This window comes from Mustela putorius, unplaced genomic scaffold, assembly GCF_011764305.1.
Source record: "Mustela putorius furo isolate JIRA1106 unplaced genomic scaffold, ASM1176430v1.1 tig00000407_pilon_pilon_pilon, whole genome shotgun sequence".
Lineage (NCBI taxonomy): Eukaryota > Metazoa > Chordata > Mammalia > Carnivora > Mustelidae > Mustela > Mustela putorius.
Genome location: NW_025421373.1, coordinates 22,720,285 through 22,738,668, shown reverse-complemented (window position 1 = coordinate 22,738,668; position 18,384 = coordinate 22,720,285). Strand labels below are relative to the sequence as shown.

Genomic DNA, 18,384 nt, shown 5'->3' with positions numbered 1-18,384 from the left:
AAACTGCAGCCCACAGGTGCCAGACCCGGAAGGTACACACAGGGACGCAGGCTGAATGGTGAGCATGCGCAGTGAGGCTGTGCTGGGGAGGCTCTGGGAAAGGGGGCAGGGGGATGGGAGCGGGGTGGGCAGTCCCTCTCAGCTCTAGCCATTCCTCCAGGGAGGACAGCAGCTTAGAATTTTTAGATCTCCCGATTCTCCAAGAGAAGCTGAAGGAAATCTCCTAAACAGTGTATATAGGGTTCTGTGTCAAATGTTGAAGGAAAACACCCAACAGGCAGAGAAAACACACCTACAGTAGCAGGCGGACCCTGCTTCGGGGTTGTTTTTAATTTTGCCCACCTCCTGCTCTGTCTAGAAATCCCTCTTCAGCTCTTAGGCCAAGGTGAAAGAAACTCTCACCTTCTCCCATCTGGGGACCGGCAGCATCTGGAACCTTCTGATCCTCTCATAATCCTTGTTCTCGGGAAATATTAATGATTTAATCTCCCAAGCTCTCTCCCTCAACTCTGCAGCCATAGTAGCAAGATCCACACAGGCCAGACCCACAGAAGCCCAGCTTGGCACGACACACCTCCTGACTCCATTTTGCCACAAACTATAAACCTGTCCTTGGAAGGCCAGCTTGAATCTCTCCACGGAAGCAGCCAGTGGGATTCCAGCCATGGGGGAAGTGACGGCAGACCAGGTGGAAAAGTTCTTGGACTCGAACATCAGGTTTGCAAAACAGTACTACAACCTCCGCTACCGGGCCAAGGTAATCTCAGACATGCTGGGCGCCAAGGAGGCAGACGTGGACTTCAGTGACTACCACTCACTGAGCAGCGTGGAGGAGAGTGAAATCATCTTCGACCTCCTGCGTGACTTCCAGGAGAATTTGCAGGCAGAGAGATGCATCTTCAACGTCATGAAAAAGCTGTGCTTCCTCCTGCGGGCAGACCGCATGAGCCTGTTCATGTACAGAGTCCGAAATGGCATCGCAGAGCTAGCTACCCGCCTCTTCAATGTCCACAAGGATGCAGTTCTTGAGGAATGCCTGGTGGTGCCTGACTCGGAGATTGTGTTCCCCCTGGACATGGGTGTGGTGGGTCATGTTGCGCACTCTAAAAAGATCGCCAACGTCCTCAACACAGAAGAGGTACCCTCTTCCCCATAAGAAGGGGGGCAGGGAGGCATTATTCCTTGGAGTCTTGGCGGTTGAGGGGGTGCAAGTGGGGTGGGGAGCTGCTGGCCATCAACCCTGGGCTGGTGACAATTTGGCACTGCTCTTAACTTACTTTACTTATAAAATTTTATTTGGAAAAAGAAAAAACCCACACCTAATGGAAGAGTTTAAGAATAGTACAAACAACGGTATATCTTTCATCCAAATTCACCAGTTGTTTGTTCCTTGCCCTGTTTGTTTTATCTCTCCTTTTTTTTCTGACCACTTTGGGAGTCAAAAGCAGACAATGTGCTATATATTTCCAGAACAAGGGTATTTCCTATGTATCCACTGTACAGTGATCAGATTCAGGAATTGGAGCATTGATACAGGACTGTTATCTCATGAACAGTCCAGACTCGGTTTTTGCCAGTTGTCTCAATTACACCCAGATAACTCTATCTCTTTAGCCCCTCAAATTTGAAACAGTTCCTCAATTTGTCTTGTTTTCCCCAACACTCATGTTTTTGAAGGGGGCAGGCCAAATACTTTGCAGAAATATCCCTCCATTTGGGCTTTGTCTGTGTTTTCCTGGTGAGATTCGAGGTCGTGCGTTTCTAACAAGAATATCCTAGAAGGGAGGTTGTGGTTATCTTTGTGCATTACACCAGAAGAGGTATGATGGCAGTCTGTCTCATTCCTGGAAATGTTAATAGCACCACTTGGTTAAGCACCTGGCTCTTGTCTCTGAGTCCTGCATTCCATGGGATTCTACTTGAAGTTCTGATAAAGACCTTTTTGATCACCAGGACAAAACCCTTCATACAGTTCTCTCGATGGTTCTCTGCCCCTGGGGCCAACTCCTACTTATCCTTTGGATCTCAATTTGCAGGTCACTTCTTCCAGGAGGCCCTCCCAGATTCCCCTGCTATAATTTCCTTCCTTAAACCATTTATCATAATAAGCCTGGGTGGCCAGGGACCATTTATCTATGCCTGCCTTATTCTCCACTTTCTCCCAACAAATGTCTGACACAAAGCAGCAGCTCAGTAAACACTTCGCATAAAAGACTCAACATCAGGTAATTATACTCAATTCCTTGAACACCTGTCTTGCCCCAGAGAATGTTTGCCCCACGATAGCAGGGCCCAAGCCTGGTCAGCAGCACTGACCAAACCAGGAGCCTGTGTTCAGGCATTTCCAAGATGCAGCCTGGACGTTTTGTCACTGTGCTTACCTTACCTCTGGGCCTTATTTCAGATTAAGGGTCATAAGGTTAAGAGGGGAGAGAGGAGGCTCCAGAAATTATCTCATCCATCTGCCTTATTTAATGGCTGAGGAGCCTAGAGTCAGGAGAGCCTGAGAAGGGGCTTGTCCAAAGTGACCAGGGAATTAGGGCAGAGCCAGGACTTCATATCCACAAATGCAGGAATTCGAACGGGTTGTCTTTTGGACTTGGGTTCCTCGGCAAGAGAAGCACAGACTTTGGCCTCTGTGAGAAATGGTTTTCTCTGGAATCCACTGGGCTGGATCTCCCATGGGGGCTCCTTTTCCCCCTGTTTCCCCTTGGACATGCGAGGGTGGGGGGAATGGTTCTGCATCCAGAGGGCTTTCAACCGGACTGGAGTCTGTTCTCCCTTCAACTCTCTCTAGACTTCAACGGTAGCCCACATGGATCGCGGCAGTCCTATAACATAACTAATTATCCCTGTTTCACAGATGGTGAAGCTAAAGCCCAGAAAGGTTAATAACTTGCTCAGAGCCACTCTGACAGAAAGTGACAGAGCAGATATTTGAACCCGGGCACTCTGGCCTTGTGCCCACATTTTTCGCTAACCTGCTAATTCCGTACTTCCTCCTTATCTATGAAATGAGGGCATTGAACTAGGTGCTGTTTCCCAGTGGTCATTTCAAATTGTACAGCAGAGAATGAAGAGGTTAAGCTTTGAGGTCACATCCGGGTATGAATCACGACTCTGTGACTTTCTAAGAATAGTGGCCTCAGCATATTGTTGAGTCTGCCTGGGCTCACTTCCTAATTTATAAAATGGGACGAGAGTTCCTCCTGCATAGTGTTGTTGTAGGATCAAAGGAGAGAATTATTTCCTGTCTAGCAAGGTTCTTGGCACACTGTAGCGGCTGCTATTGGCTGCTCCTGCTCCTTGCTGTTATTATTCCTATTCTGTTGCTGTTAAGTATCTATTCTAAGGGATGGATGCTGTGTATCAGGTCTGTGTAGGATTTGGAGAAGAATCCAGTCCTGCCCTCCTGTAGATTGCAGTTTAGAGGCTGTTGGTCAGAAAAACAGAAGAGAGATGCTAAGAGTTTCTGTCGATCCTGGTATTAAGGGACTGAGAGTGTAGGCAGGTGCTCTGATGCTGACGTTCCCTGGTCTAAGAGTTTGCTGAGCCCCCGTGCTAAGGGAACGCCCGCTATTTCCTGCTCAAACCCGAAGTTCATCTGAAAGGAATTGCCTGCACTTCTCTAGAAGCCTGGGTCAGTCTCCCTGGCAGGTGACTCTGGCCTGGGGGTGAAGTTCATCCAGACCAGCAAGCCTTGGTACTCAGCACTTGCCTGTGTTTGCTCCCTCCTTGAGGAAATCTTGCTCTGTTCAGGACTCTGGATAGTGACTGGAGGCTGAGTGGGAGAGGAGGAAAATGGTATAGACTTTGGCCTGGGTTGACCCTGCACCATCAACAACTGATAGCCTTCAGCACCCTCAAAACACTTGGGCCAAGGTCACAATCACCGGATTTTTGAAATGTGAAACCGTGAGTGAAGAAGTTTCCCAGGGTTGTAATGTAACTCCCCAAGTCCTAGCAAATTCTTGCTCAACCTTGGGATCGCCTCAGGAAGACCTGCCATTAGAACTGCCAGATAAAAGGTAGGATTCTCAGTAGAATTTGAGTTTTAGGTAAACAAATAACTATATATATTTTTAAAGATTTTATTTATTTGACAGAGAGAGATCACAAGTAGGCAGAGAGGCAGGCAGAGAGGGAGAGAGAGGAGGAAGCAGGCTCCCTGCTGAGCAGAGAGTCCGATGCAGGGCTCGGTCCCAGGACCCTGAGATCATGACCTGAGCCGAAGGCAGAGGCTTTAACCCACTGAGTCACCCAGGCACCACAACAAAGAACTGTATTTTAGTATAAGTATGTCCCATGTAATATTTAGGATATACCTGTACTTTAAAGAGTGTTTATTTACTTGGAATTCAAGTTTAACTAGGCATCTTGTGCTTGTTTGCTAAATCTGGCAACCCTACTAGCCCTTCAATATTTGTGTGTGTTTTATTATTTATTATTTCTCCTTAGGAAAGCCCACAAGGCCTTCCTGTTCCTGTCTGGTTTATTTGCCACTGGTCCCCAGTACCTAGTCCAGTACCTGGGACAGAGTGGGTACTCATTACAGATCAGTACATGAATTAATAAATGATGATCCTTGCCCAGTTGGCTGTGATATTGTGATTTATAAAAAGGAATATTTATTTGGTCTTTGTCCTGACTCTTGACACAGAACTCCTAAGACTCTTATAACTTCCTAAGTGATAGGAGCTTCTGACCTAGAACTTCTAAATTCCTTGGAATTTCCTGTCTGGTAGATGGTTTTTTGTTCTTATGAGATGACTTTTGGTAGGCTCCTGGTTGGAGCCAATCACCAGAAAGATCAAGCCATGATTAGAAACTTGGAACTTTCAGCCCATCTCCTCAATTTCTGACAAAAGGAGATGGGCTGGAAATGAGCTAATAACCATGCAGATGTAAGGAAGCTTCTGTGAAAATCCCCAAAAGGACAGGGCTCAGAGAGTTCCCGGTGGGTTCGCTCAGGCACGCACCAGGAGGGCGGCACACCTCAATTCTAGGAGCCGGAAGTGCCTGCTCTCAAGACCCTTTAGGATCTCACCCTCTGTATCTCTTCACATGACAATTTATCTGTATCTTTTAATTGTGTCCTTTATCAGACAACAAACCTGTAAATGTCTGTATTTCCCTGAGTTCTGTGAGTTGTTCTGGCCAATTATCAAACCCAAGGAGGGGGTCTGGGAACCATGCTCTAGCCAGCCCGTCAGAAGTATAGGTGACAAAGTGGGACTTGTGATTGGTATGTGAAGTGGGGACAGTCTTGTGGGACTGAACACTTAGCCTGGATAGATGGTATCTATCTGACTCCGGATAGATGGTATCAGAACTCAGCTGAATTGTTGGGCAGTCAGCTGGTGTCAGAGAGCTGGTCAGTGGGGGAGAAACACCTACATATCTTTTGTCAGAGGGGCGTGGGTGTGTTACTAGAGTGAGAGGAAAGGAGAACAGGGAGTTTTTCCAACACACGACAATTCCCGTTTCTAAAGACTGAATGTGAAAGCACATTCCAGAGACTCCCACAGCTGTTGTCCTTCCCTGCGTGTGGGACCTGGAGCCCATGCTAGACTGGAAGGAAGCTTCAAGAAGGATCCAGTCCAACACTCTGATTTTACCAAAGGGCGAACAGAGGCTCAGAGAGTCTTCAACTACTGATAATGCACTGATCGACCCCCTGAAGCCTCAGAGAACAAGTCTCTCCCTCCCATTCACCCATCCTGTGGGGACATCCTTCGCGTTACGGTTTGAATTGTGGGTTCATGTTTTGCGTGATGCTCCCATTATCCTGTGAGGACCCAGTGAGGACAACCTCCTATTTCTTAGTGGTCTTGGCATATCCAATGCTTCTCACAGAGCTTGTGTTCAGTAAATATGAATGAATGAATGAATGAATGAGCCAGTGTATCATTATATAAACCAGTACATGATACCAGTATATCTGTATATAAACCAGTACTGGCTGTCCCACTTGCCAGTGCAGTGAGGGAGTTGTCTATAGAACAGGGAAGGTGACAGTTTTATGGGACAGGGCTGCTGTGAGAGTTAATGAGATAACAGATTAAATCATCAGGTTCAGGGCTGTGTATATCCTTACTGCCCTGTAAACAGTAGATCTCACCCTGGGACGCAGCAGAGCTTGGCCCCATAAAGGTTTGAAAAGAGGAATTGGGATTTCTGAGAATGAGAAGCTGTCTTGTATTGCACTGGAATAGAATCTAAGCTGTTCACAGTGGCCTCCAAGGCTCAGCCAGGTGGGGCTTCTGCCCACCTGTAGGACTTCCTTGCCCTCCACTCTCCCTCTCCTTCACTGTATTTCAGCTACCCTTGTCTTCTTTCTGTTTCTCAGATGGGCCAACTCAGGGCCTCCTCTTGGCCTTTGCACTCTCTGCTTAGAATGTGTTTCACCCACCTGGCTTCCCTGGAACCTCAGCTCTCAGCATCACCTCTGCAAAGACACCCTCCTTTTTCATGGCCACAGCTTCAGGGTCTAGAACAGTGCCTGACATAAAGGCACTCCACGAATGCTCACTGGGTGAATGGATACCTCTGGGCTTTCCCTAAGCGGGACATCTGATTCCCAGCACTTAAAAATAAGCAGTTTGAGCTAAATGGCATCTAAGGCTCCCTCTGCTTCTGATAATCTGAGGTTCTGTGACACGGGTGTAGGGAACACTTTCTATGCTGAAAATATAAGGATGGCAATGATTGTGCGAACGCCAGTCAGTTGACAGCTGTATTATTTGTGAGAGAGTTCTGGGGCTCTCAGGACCCTGAAAGAGGGTTCTGGTGGATTTAGTAACATCTGCTTCAGATGCAGGTAAAGAGCCAAGCGTTGTTTTCCCTGATAGAAGTGAATATTGCAAGACGGAATGGCTTCGTCATGAAATGAATCCAAGTATGCCCCTCCCCCCTAACCAGGCCTGTGTTTAGGGATTTATCGGTGCCCTTAGAGAATGACATGAAAAACCCTTCATGACTAATGCCTCTTTAGAGATTTTGCTTAATCCTCTGATGCTAATTCAAGTAGAGCCCTACAGGCTTCTCCTAATTCCTATACCCTTCACCTGGTTTGAGATCCCTTCACCGACAACAGTGCTGTCACCTGCCTAATCCCACTTCAACTGGAAGAAATCCATAGATGCAGAACATCACGCTCTGAATTTCTCTATCGTGGGAAAGGTTCTGCACACTCAACTCTAGAAAAGCAGCTCTATGAAATACACTTCCTTTCTCAGAACAGCGCGAACTGTGCATATCTGGGCTGGCTTGTATGCCAAACAATGCTGATGATTGGGAAAACTCATAGTGCTAACAAGAAACAGAAAGGTGGATTATTTTGGATTTAAGGCTCTGTCTCGTCTTCCTACCCTGTTCTGGTCTCCCAGGCTGCTTTAGGGGTGGGGGGTTGGGATGCATACTCCTCTGTACTCCCTCAGCTTTGAGCCAAGCCTTAGGACCTGTATTACCAGTACTGATTTGTCTGTGAGCTGGCATGAACCTTAGTCTCCCTTGGATCCCTAGCGCTCAGTGTAAAGCCTGACACACAACGCGGCTTCCATTAAGACCTGTGGGAGAGGGATATCCATTGGACTGGCTGTGTGGTGTTAGAACTGAATTGCTCAAAAAGCTGGAAGTACCAAATTCTTTTGTTCAATAACCAGAACCCAGGTCTACCCTTAACTGAGGCTTCCTTAAAGGCAGCAAAGGGTACAGGCAGCACACACCTACGTATGCACGTGCGCATGTGCATACGCACACACATAGCAAGCGTAGCAAGTCACATTCACCTCTGGAGTCTCAGTTTCCCTTTAAAGAGAATGGGCTACTAGCAGTCCCCGTCTCATAGGATGAAAGTGAGTTGATGTAAGCAAAGCGCCACCTGTGATGCCTGTTAGCAGGTATGATCATCATACTCATTAAAGTCTCTTCCTCACTCAAGTTTCTACTTGGGGCTTAACTGCCATCACCTCAAGGGAGCCTTCCCCAAAGCCCTGTCCACAGGCAAAGGTGGTCCCTCCATCTTTGGGCCCCCACAGAATTTTGCTCTCATCTCCTCCACAGACCCTTACTAAGTCGTATCTCAGACTTTCTCCTACAGGTGTTTGGAGGCTTCCAGGGCAGAAATCATCCCTGACTGCCCTGCCCTGGCTGAATGGAAGTAGATGGAAATGTCTCATTCTCTTGTCAACAACATAATAGCGAGTCCCCTCCTCCCACCTCCTACCATGGGCACATGGGGCTCTCGGCTGTTTTACTCTCTTTGCTCTTCCTCTGCCCTACCCATGCCTGTCTCTGTCTCCCTTCAGGATGAGCATTTCTGTGACTTTGTGGACACGCTCACAGAGTACAAGACCAAGAACATCTTGGCTTCCCCCATAATGAATGGGAAGGACACGGTGGCCGTAATCATGGCTGTGAATAAAGTAGACGGGCCCCACTTCACCAAGACAGATGAGGAGGTAAGAATGCTTTAGAAACTGCCGGGAGCGTCATGCTCGAGACCCAGGCGACCCAGCTCAAGAATTTCCCCGAAACTTGTTACTTGGCCCATCTGTAAGATAGGATTAATGGGATGCTCTCTGAGGCAGACAGGACAGGGTAATGGTTAGGGTGTTGGGCTCTGGGGCCAGGAGTACAGGGATAATTGTCCTGACTCTGCTAATACCTACCTGTTTGACTTGGGCAGGTTACTTAATTTCTTTAAACCTCAGGGTTTTTTTTGTTTGTTTGTTTTTGTTTTTAAGCAGGCTCAATACCCAACATGAGGCTTGAACTCAGGACTCTGAGATCAAGAGTCACATGCTCTGCCAACTAAGCCAGCCAGGCACCTCTAAGCCTCAGTTTTCTTATCCATAAAACGGGCCTAATTTTACAGTATCCACCTCTCGAGATTACCTGCAATGATCAGATAAGATAACATACCTAAATGACTTATCACGGGGACTGCAAACCCAATGAATAGTAACAGTTTTTCATTAATATAGCCCATGAACATTGACATTCTGTGTTCTCTGAGTTTCGCTCTCTTATGGTGCAACATTTTATGAGTCAACATTCCATGATCCATTTGCTCAAATCGCCTCTGACGCTTTTAAAATATTCAAATATTTGCTGATGGTAGAAGTGGCCAGAGGAGGGATTTCTCCTTCTCATCAATTTCCCCTCATGCTATTTGATTTCCAGATTCTTCTCAAGTACCTCAATTTTGCAAATCTAATCATGAAGGTATACCACCTGAGCTACCTGCACAACTGTGAGACTCGGCGTGGTCAGGTAAGGGGCTTGACTCAGGGGAATGGGCTGGACAGGTCTTTTTGCTGATGCATCGCTGTGGTCAGGCTGGAAAGGCAGTGTCTGATAAAAGTGCCCAAACCATCACAGAGTCTCTGCCCAGCATATGAAGTGTTAATGAGGTAGCCAGTGTTTGTAGAGCTGTATCCCAGAGTAATTCTATGCACAGTTTTCCAGTCAAGCAACCTAAATGAAGTTGTTAAGTCATTTACCAACTCGAAGACCCTGGGCAAAACACTGCCCCTGTCTGAGCTTCAGTCTCCCCCATTTGAAAAGTGGGGCTAATATCGATGCGTTCCACCCTCAAAAGATTATTATCAGTAGTAAATGAGATAATGCACTTGTGTTCAATCCGTGTTTGTTATTATTATTCTTATTAACAATCTATGAAATGAAAAAAAAAAAAACAGAAAGAATAGGACCCAATATAAGCTGGTCAGTTACTTCAGCTCTCTGGGTCTCAGTTTCTCTGTCTATAAAATGGGGATAATTATTCTGTTCCTGGGTTATTGCTAGCTGCTGCTTTGTGCCTCACGACATTTGACTCTATTCTTGTGTTTTGTTAAGATACTGCTGTGGTCTGGGAGCAAAGTCTTTGAAGAGCTCACGGACATCGAGAGGCAGTTCCACAAAGCCCTGTACACAGTCCGAGCCTTCCTCAACTGCGACAGATACTCTGTGGGGCTCTTAGACATGACCAAGCAGAAGGTGAGAAGGCTTCAGAAACAGATATCTCCAAGAACAGGTTAAATATACAGCAGAGCCCAACTTATGTCGCACATTTAGTTCACAGGGAACAGGCTGAGAGGATGTGGTTGGTTGTGAGAAGGTCTTTACAAGTCTTTCACCCTGAAGAATGGAGTACCAACTTTTAAATGGAAAAGTCTATCTAGGGCACCAGTGAGTGAAAACAACCTGGTCTTCCCCAGTCCATGGGAAAAGAAAGCATATGTGAGAAGGTTTGATGAGGTGGTGAAGGAAAATGATAAAGAAATTCTCAGAAAATGCTCAAAGGTGGGCATAAAACTTCACCATGGTCTGTCAAGCCCATGGCCCATCTGGGCAATTAAAGTGGAGGCAGATGTTTGGATCTAGGGGCAAAGCTGCAGGGGCTAAAGATGCAGAGACCAATAGGTCCCCCTGCAATATTTTTCAACCAGGTTTTCCCCAACCAGTTCCCCATATTTCTTTCTCTACTTGTCTCTGCTTCTCACAACTCATCATTCTCAGCCTTGGATTAGAGTTCCAGAGTTACTAGGTTTGTGATTTCTTATCCCAAAGAGCCAAGATCCAGGATTCCTGTCATTTTGCAGGGCCTGGTACTGAGTGTGGTGCACTGACCAAAGCAGACCCTCCAAATATTTGGTTTAGTGATTAAAGAATTTCAGAATCAGGAGTTGGAAGAGACCTTGCGTCTAGTCCAGAGGCTCCCAGACTTGAATCAGAATCTTCTAAGGCACTGTTTAATAAATGCAAGGCCACATTTCCTGATAGTCTGCTTTTTTTTTTTTTTTACTTAATATTTTGTGAACATCTCTCCATATCGGTACATGTGGACTCTTTTTAATAAGCCTTTATGTTGAAATAGAACATATACACAGAGGTGAGCGCTAATTGCAGATGAATAGGTCCGTCAATTGTACCGAGTGATCATCTCCATATTGCCACCACCAAGATTAAGAGATAGAACCTTACTAACACCTCAGAAGCCTCTTGCTTACCCCGTCCCATTCACTTCCATTCCCTCCTCCTTGAAGGTGACCACTGTGACCCTAACGACTTCATTAGAGTAGTCCCAGGTGGGCCGTAGGCTTGATAAACCGTGGAGAGGGTTTATGGCCTCCTTCCAGGGCATTTTCTGAGAATTCCTGAAGTTGGCAACTTTCTTTTTTCTAGTTTGCACCCTACATAGAATTTCTTTATCACTCACGTTTAATGCCATGTTAATCTTGCCGATTTTTAAAGTTCCTATAAACAGAATCATACAAATATATACTTTTTTGTATCTAGTTCCCTTTGTTCAACATTTTGGTTGTAAGATCCATCTTTATTGCTTCACATAGCATTAGTTCATTCATCTTCATTCGTGTGGAATGTTCCATTATATAAATAATATTCAAAGTATTTATTCATTCTACTGTTGGTAGACGTTTGGGCTATTATGAATATTGCTATTATGAACACTACAGTCCATATCTATTGGTACACAATTGTACCCATTTCTGTTAGATGTTGACCTAGTTGTAGAATTTCTGGATATTGGTTTTAATAGATACTGCCCATCTGATTTTCAAAATGATTTTATACTCCCACTAGCAATGTATGAGGGTTTCCTTAAAATACTTGGTATTGCCAGTCTTATTAATCTTAGCCTTCCTGGTGGGCATGTTGTGTTATCTCATTGGGTATTAATATGAATTCCCCTAATGACTGATGAGGTTGAACATTTTTTCTCATTTATTGACCAGGTGGATATCTTCAGAAGTACCTATTCAAGGCTCTTCTCCATTTTCAAAAATTATTTTGTCTTTTTCAATTTTAGGATTTATAGGCATTGTTTATACAGTCTAGACAGGGGTTCCCTGTGAATAACACACATTGCAAATACCTTCTCCCACCCTGTACTTTCATTCTTTTAATAGTATGTTTCAGTGAATGTAAATTCTAAATTATAATGTAGTTCAATTTATCAATCTTTTTTTTAATGGTTATTGATTTTTTTTGTCCTGTTTAAGAACTCTTTCCTGGCTCCAAGGTAATAAAGATATTCATCTATGTTAACTCTAAAATTTCATTATTTTAACTTTCACATGTAACTCTATAATCTACCTGGAAATTTTTAAATGTACAGTGTGAGGTCAATATTAACCTTTTTCCTTATGGATATCCAATTGACCCAACACCATTTGCTGAAAAGATCATTCTTTCTCCACTGTCCTATTGAAAATATCATCTTTCCCTAACATACCTCTATCATCAATCAAGTGTCCATATATATTGGGCACTCAAGTTTTGGATTTTATTTAATATTAAACCCCAACCTTAGTCTTATAAAGAGAATTTGAAATAATCTGATGTGCTCTAATTTTAATCTTTCATTCATCTTGAAATTAGTGTATGGTTTGAGGTGGGATAAATTTTGTCCCTCACTCATTTTTCTCCAGTTAAAGAATAGTCCACCTTTTCACTGTTATAAAATGCCATTATTTTGATACATTATTTTATTATATATCACATTTCCATATACTCATAGTTCTATTATTCTGATTTTTGCTTTTAAAATAGTTTGTGATTTTGGTGCAAGTAGGGTATCGACTGGTTTTAGGGAACCTCTGATTTTAGTGCAGATATCCATTTGAATTTTGCATACTTCTGAACCAAATATTTTGCCAAATATCACGGGGTCCAGCAATAAGTCCTTTGACACACCTTCAGGAAGTAGCAAATGAATAGAACATGTACACAGAGGTGTATATCAAACAATCATATTAAATGAATGGTTCTTTCTTAATTGAAAGAACTTCTGAGTAGCTGAATTCAAAAAGTGCCCAGTTCACACCTGAAAGGATCTGATCCCAGGTGCAGGCTGCCATGTGTGGTGGTTTCTTCTGAACTCCCTCTAAAAAGGATAGTCACATGTAAACAAGAATATTCTGCCTTGGTCCCCCCACAAAAGATGGAACAATCTAGCCATTAGAAGTGGACTGGTCTGCACACAATCATTCTAATGACCTGCCCCTCACCCACCACAGATAGCTAAGCTCTTATCTGAGCTATTAACATGATGAAAGAAGTCAATAAAACCACAGAATTGTACATTTTAACTGGGTGAATTATATGGCATGTGAATTACATATCAATAAAGCTGTTTAGAAAACAGAAGAAAGAAGAGAGAGAGAGAGATTGAGAGTGAGGAAAGCAAGTGTAAATGTGCCCCACTGTCTACCCAGCCCACTGCTTATCTCTGGGACACTCTTCAAGGCCACTCAGTGTTTGACACAGAGGGCATCAGCCTGATGTATCTGTCTTTCTTCTGGGTTCCTCTAACATTTGTGTTCCCTTTCCATTACTGTTTGGTTCACAGCCTGTCTACCTATTGTTATTTGAGTCCTTGATTACAAGGGACAGCAAGATCCCCCAGGTGTGAACTCTGCCTTATTGTCTCTGTGTCTAGTAGCAAACATGCTGCGGGGCTCAGGTAGGCTCCCTATGCCCATTTCCCCATACCTGAATTTCTTCCTGTTGTGTAGTCAAGATAAAGAGTACAACTGGGCAGAAGCTTAAGGACATGGAGTTTGAGTTTCATGTGGACTTTCTTCTGCTTGTGCTCTGCATGACGGAATAGGTAACCCATCCTGTTCAAAGGAGACCGAGGCCAAGAGCGGAAGGGCTTAGCATCCTACCCACAATGACCCCGCACGAGTGGATCACTGTCCCTAAGTAGCAACAGATGAACGGGATAGAGAGGGCAGTGAAGGATTGAGGCCTCCTCTGCCAGGCCCCAGGAAACCAATAGACAAATGGCAGGGAAGAGCTCGTGCGGTGTCCCGGCGAGTTTCCTCTTCTGAGGCTGGCTCTTTCTCTCTTCCCTGCCTGTAGCTTTAAAAGTTGTCTCATGGGTGTCATCCTTTCTTGTTGGATCCCAGGTCCATATTTGGCACCATTTTTTTTTCTTATTTAAGCAAGATATTTTTTCCCCTGATTCCAAAAGCAGTTAATTTGATTACAGGAAAATTGCTAAATAGAGTCCCACTGCAATTACCCAGAGAAAACCAGTTGTTGATGCTTTGTTGTGAATTCTTTGAGAGCATTTTCTTTTTCTTTTTTTTTTTAATGAGTATAAATTCATTTCTTTCTTTCTTTCTTTTTTAACATATAATGTATTATTAACTCCAGGGGTACAGGTCTATGAATTGCCACATTTACACACTTCACAGCACTCACCATAGCACATACCCTCCCCAATGTCCATAACCCCACCACCCTCCTCCTCCCACAACCCTCAGTTTGTTTTGTGAGATTAAGAGTGAGAGCATTTTTTATGTACATAGTTAAGCATTGTGATACATGACCTGTATTTTTTGTCACCTCACATTTTTCACTCATCAGTGAGGCAAGGACATCTTTTTAATCCGCATTTAGACATCTGTAGCATCATCTTTAATAGATGTACCATAATTGTCTAGTAAGTCCCCTCTTAACTGGACACTTAGGTTGTCCTAACTTTTCACTACTGTAAATGATGCTGCAGAGGACATCGTTTTAGCTAAACCTTCGATCACATGCTTAGCATGTCCTTAAGGTCAATTTTTTAGACATAGAGAGCCCAGTTTCCTTCTCATATCCGCTCCTACAGCCTGGGGAGTGTGAGGGGACTACCAACTCAGCTCCAGTTTATTGCTGAATGATTGGACAGGCTTAGTTCATCAATGTCTTGAAGTAGACATGGCCAACATCCTCTAACAACATCCTCTGAGGCTAATGAACTTTTTGCCTCCCTTCCAAGCTTAGTTTTCAGTGAGCTCTTACCACCTTCCAAATTTCAGTGATAGATGACTCATATGGGTGGATCTTCTTTTCTTTTCTTTCTTTTTTTTTTTTAAAGATTTTATCTATTTGAGAGAGATCACAAGTAGGCAGAGAGGCAGGCAGAGAAAGAAGGGGGAAGCAGGCTCCCTGCTGAGCAGAGAGCCTGATGCAGGGCTCGATCCCAGGACCCTGAGATCATGACCTGAGCTGAAGGCAGCAGCTTAACCCACTGAGCCACCCAGGCGCCCCGGATCTTCTTTTCTTAATCTCCTTTCTTTGACCTGTTTTCAAGACATGTAATTATTGTCTTTCTCATTCCTAGGAATTTTTTGATGTCTGGCCTGTGCTGATGGGGGAGGCTCCACCATATTCTGGTCCCAGGACTCCAGATGGAAGGGTACGTCTTTGTCTGGCCTGTGTGATCTAATGTTTATTGAAATGCAAATATAAGGCACTGTAGACCTTGTTGACATTTCTTTTTCACTTAGTTACTTATCTTCTCTGGGTTGGGTCATTTCCCCCGAAGGTCTGGTAATGTTCCTAATTGCCAAGCCTTGTAATTTTTAAGGAATTTTTAATGTTTTGCTAGAGTTTCATAATAACCTGGTGGGATTGACTAAGGAAGAATTAATATCCTCATCCCACAGATAAGGAAAGAGTCCCAAAAAGGTCAAAGCTATCTGCTCAAAGATTCACCCACCAAATGTTTAGAATTGCAGACAATTAGAGCTGGAAATAACCTTAATATCTAAATGAGATTGTATAAATTGATGGCTAAAAGGGCAATTCCAGCCAAGAGACAAACCAATTTGGCTGCATACATTTAAAATTGTTTCTTTTTACTTAAATTTTTTAAAATTTGTAGCTTACTATTAAAAAATCAAGATATTTCCTCTAAATATCTAGATTCTCAGTTTCTTTTTAAAAAGTGGAAGATCAATCCCACAGGGTAAATTTTTTTTTTCAAGATTTTATTTTTAAGGGGGCGCCTGGGTGGCTCAGTGGGTTAAAGCCTCTGCCTTCGGCTCAGGTCATGTCTCAGGGTTCTGGGATTGAGCCCTGCATCAGGCTCCCTGCTCACTGGGGAGCCTGCTTCCTCTTCTCTCTCTGCCTGCCTCTCTGCCTACTTGTTATCTCTCTCTCTCCCTGTCAAATAAGTAAATAAAATCTTAAAAAAAAAAAAAAAAGATTTTATTTTTAAGTAATCTGTACACCCAACACAAGGCTTAAACTTACAACTCCAAGATCAAGAGTTACATGGTCTGCCATCTGAGCCAGCCAGGCACTCCCACAGGATAAATTTGATGGGAGCAGAATGGCGTCAACCTCCTTAGAACCTGGTCTGAGCTCACTAGTTTGCCAAAGTCCCCGCCATTCCCCTTGTGTTCCCCTGCCCCCCAGCCCCTGCTCTCATTTATGGTTCTATCAGATCTCTCCAGGCACTAGAATTTGTGAACTCTGCTTTCATAACATTGATTTATTTAATTGATTTTTTATTTAGTAAAGATTTTATTCATTTATTTGAGAAAGAGAGAGAAAGAAAAAGCAAGAGTGGGGGGAGGGGCAGAGTGAGAAGCAGACTCCTTGCCCACTCAGCTGGCTCCATCCCAGGATCCTGAGATTGTGACCTGAACCCAAGGCAGACACTTAACCGACTGAGCCACCCAGGTGCCACCCAGGTGCTCCCCACTGCTCATCTTTTAAAAGATGAGACATCAACACCTTAGAGAAGCTGAAATGGTATCTGTGGGGAGGAAAAGATGAGGCAGGGTAAACAGATCTGTCACACAAACAGCCTAGGGAACCTGTAGACTGAATGGATGACCTTAGCTGAGGCCACATAGGACAAGAAAGCAGCAGAGTCATGCTCAAAGTCAAGTCCAGCAGCAGAGTCATGTCCCACAAGATCTTTTAGCCTGTCTGAAATTGTGTATCAGTTTCTGTCAGGACGCCTCATTCCACCCAGCCAACCCTAACCCTACTCCAAATTAAAATGTGCTTGTGTGTGTGTGAGAGTGAGAGCACACAGGTGAATATGTGTGTATGACAGACTTCAGTTAGTCTTAATTCAAACTCTGAGAATTCAAAATTAACAACCTTGGCTATAAGCTTCATGAACACACCAGGAAAAGATTTCACTCTGAAAATTTATGTCATCTGCTGGCCTTTCTCCAAAGTAAATTTTTAATCTGCTGTTGTTCCACTTCACACCACTGTTCCAGCCCCACAATTCCATGATTTCATTTGGGAAGACTGAGTCTTCAAGCACTGCGTCACATCGGATTGCATCGCTCTTAGAAAGCAACTTGGGGACAACGTTTCTTTTCTTTTCTTTTTTTAAAAATATTTATTTATTTGACAGAAAGAGGGATCTCAAGTAGGCAGAGAGGCAGGCAAAGAGAGGGGGAAAGCAGGCGCCCTGCTGAGCGAGGAGCCCGATGTGAGGCTCAATCCCAGGACACTGAGATCATGACCCAAGCTAAAGGCAGAGGCTTAACCCACTGAGCCACCCAGGTGTCCTACAACTTTTCTTTTTAAGCATAACTTTTTGTGCTGACCCAGGTGCTGTGCCACCATGAAGTTTTCTCTCCAGTTCATGTAAGAGCTGGGTGTGTATCTTCTGGAAAGCGGAAGTGGAAGACCTGGGATAGAGGTCACCATGGCTTCCAGACACCACCAGCGTCAGTCAACTTCAACTTCTTAGGCTGCTTTTAAGAGTCAGCTCTCTGAGTGGAGCCCTGATTCAGAGATCATCTCCAACTCCAGGATGGCCAGAGAAATGCTAGGCTCTGAATTACCTGGCTCTTCAACCTCGAGCACCCCAAACTTCAAGATGGAGCTGAATGGAACATGTTCTTACTAAGCACCAGTCCAGGAAATGCTGTCCATCACTTGATCAGTTTGATGACTGATGATGAGGACACTTATGATGTCTAGGACACTTATGACTAGGACACTTATGGTGAAGACTTTCCTTCCCAGAAACCTTTCTACATCTCAGGTAGCAAGAGTAAAAAGCATTAAGCTGTGATGGAAAAGGACAGAGAGCAAAGGACTTTGGCTTGCGTTGGTTGCTAACCTGTGGGGTGAACTCAGTCCAATAATCCCTCGGGTCCTGGATTTCCTCATCTCTCTGTCACTGAACTTATCTCCAAGGCCAGTTCTAGGTCTAGGACACAGCTGGGGAGGAGACACACATAACTGGGGCCCAGACGCAGCAGGGCAGGATTGGCCCAAAGTGGATCTTCCAGAAAGACTGGGCTTGGAAGGAACAAGACTCAGTTCAGATCCCCGCTCCATCAGCCAGTTGTGTGGCCTTGGGCAATGTCTCTAAACCTCACCTTCCTCATCTGTAACGCCTGGATAATCAAGATGGCCTGGCCGGGCCATGGTAGCTACTGCCAAGCACAGGCTGACACGGCACAGGCAAACCGTCATCATGGCTACCGGGATTCAATCTCATTATCAGGCAGCTCTTTAGCTGGACTGTGTTATTTACTCTTCTCAACGGGTTCATAAAGGAAGTATCCTCATGATTTCCATTTCACGGTTGAGGAGATT

The 18,384-nt window shown here is 44.4% G+C and overlaps 1 protein-coding gene across 1 annotated transcript in view; it reads left to right on the top strand.

The window, feature by feature from the left end:
- Positions 1-434: 434 nt before the first annotated feature.
- Positions 435-18,384, top strand: part of PDE6A (phosphodiesterase 6A) — a 57,099-nt gene continuing 39,149 nt past the window's right edge. The window contains exons 1-5 of the mRNA XM_004737847.3: positions 435-1,138; positions 8,310-8,462; positions 9,187-9,276; positions 9,862-10,002; positions 15,146-15,220. Of these exons, the coding sequence (XP_004737904.1) occupies positions 665-1,138; positions 8,310-8,462; positions 9,187-9,276; positions 9,862-10,002; positions 15,146-15,220 (933 nt within the window). The 5' untranslated portion in view covers positions 435-664. The remainder of the gene's footprint in view (positions 1,139-8,309; positions 8,463-9,186; positions 9,277-9,861; positions 10,003-15,145; positions 15,221-18,384) is intronic.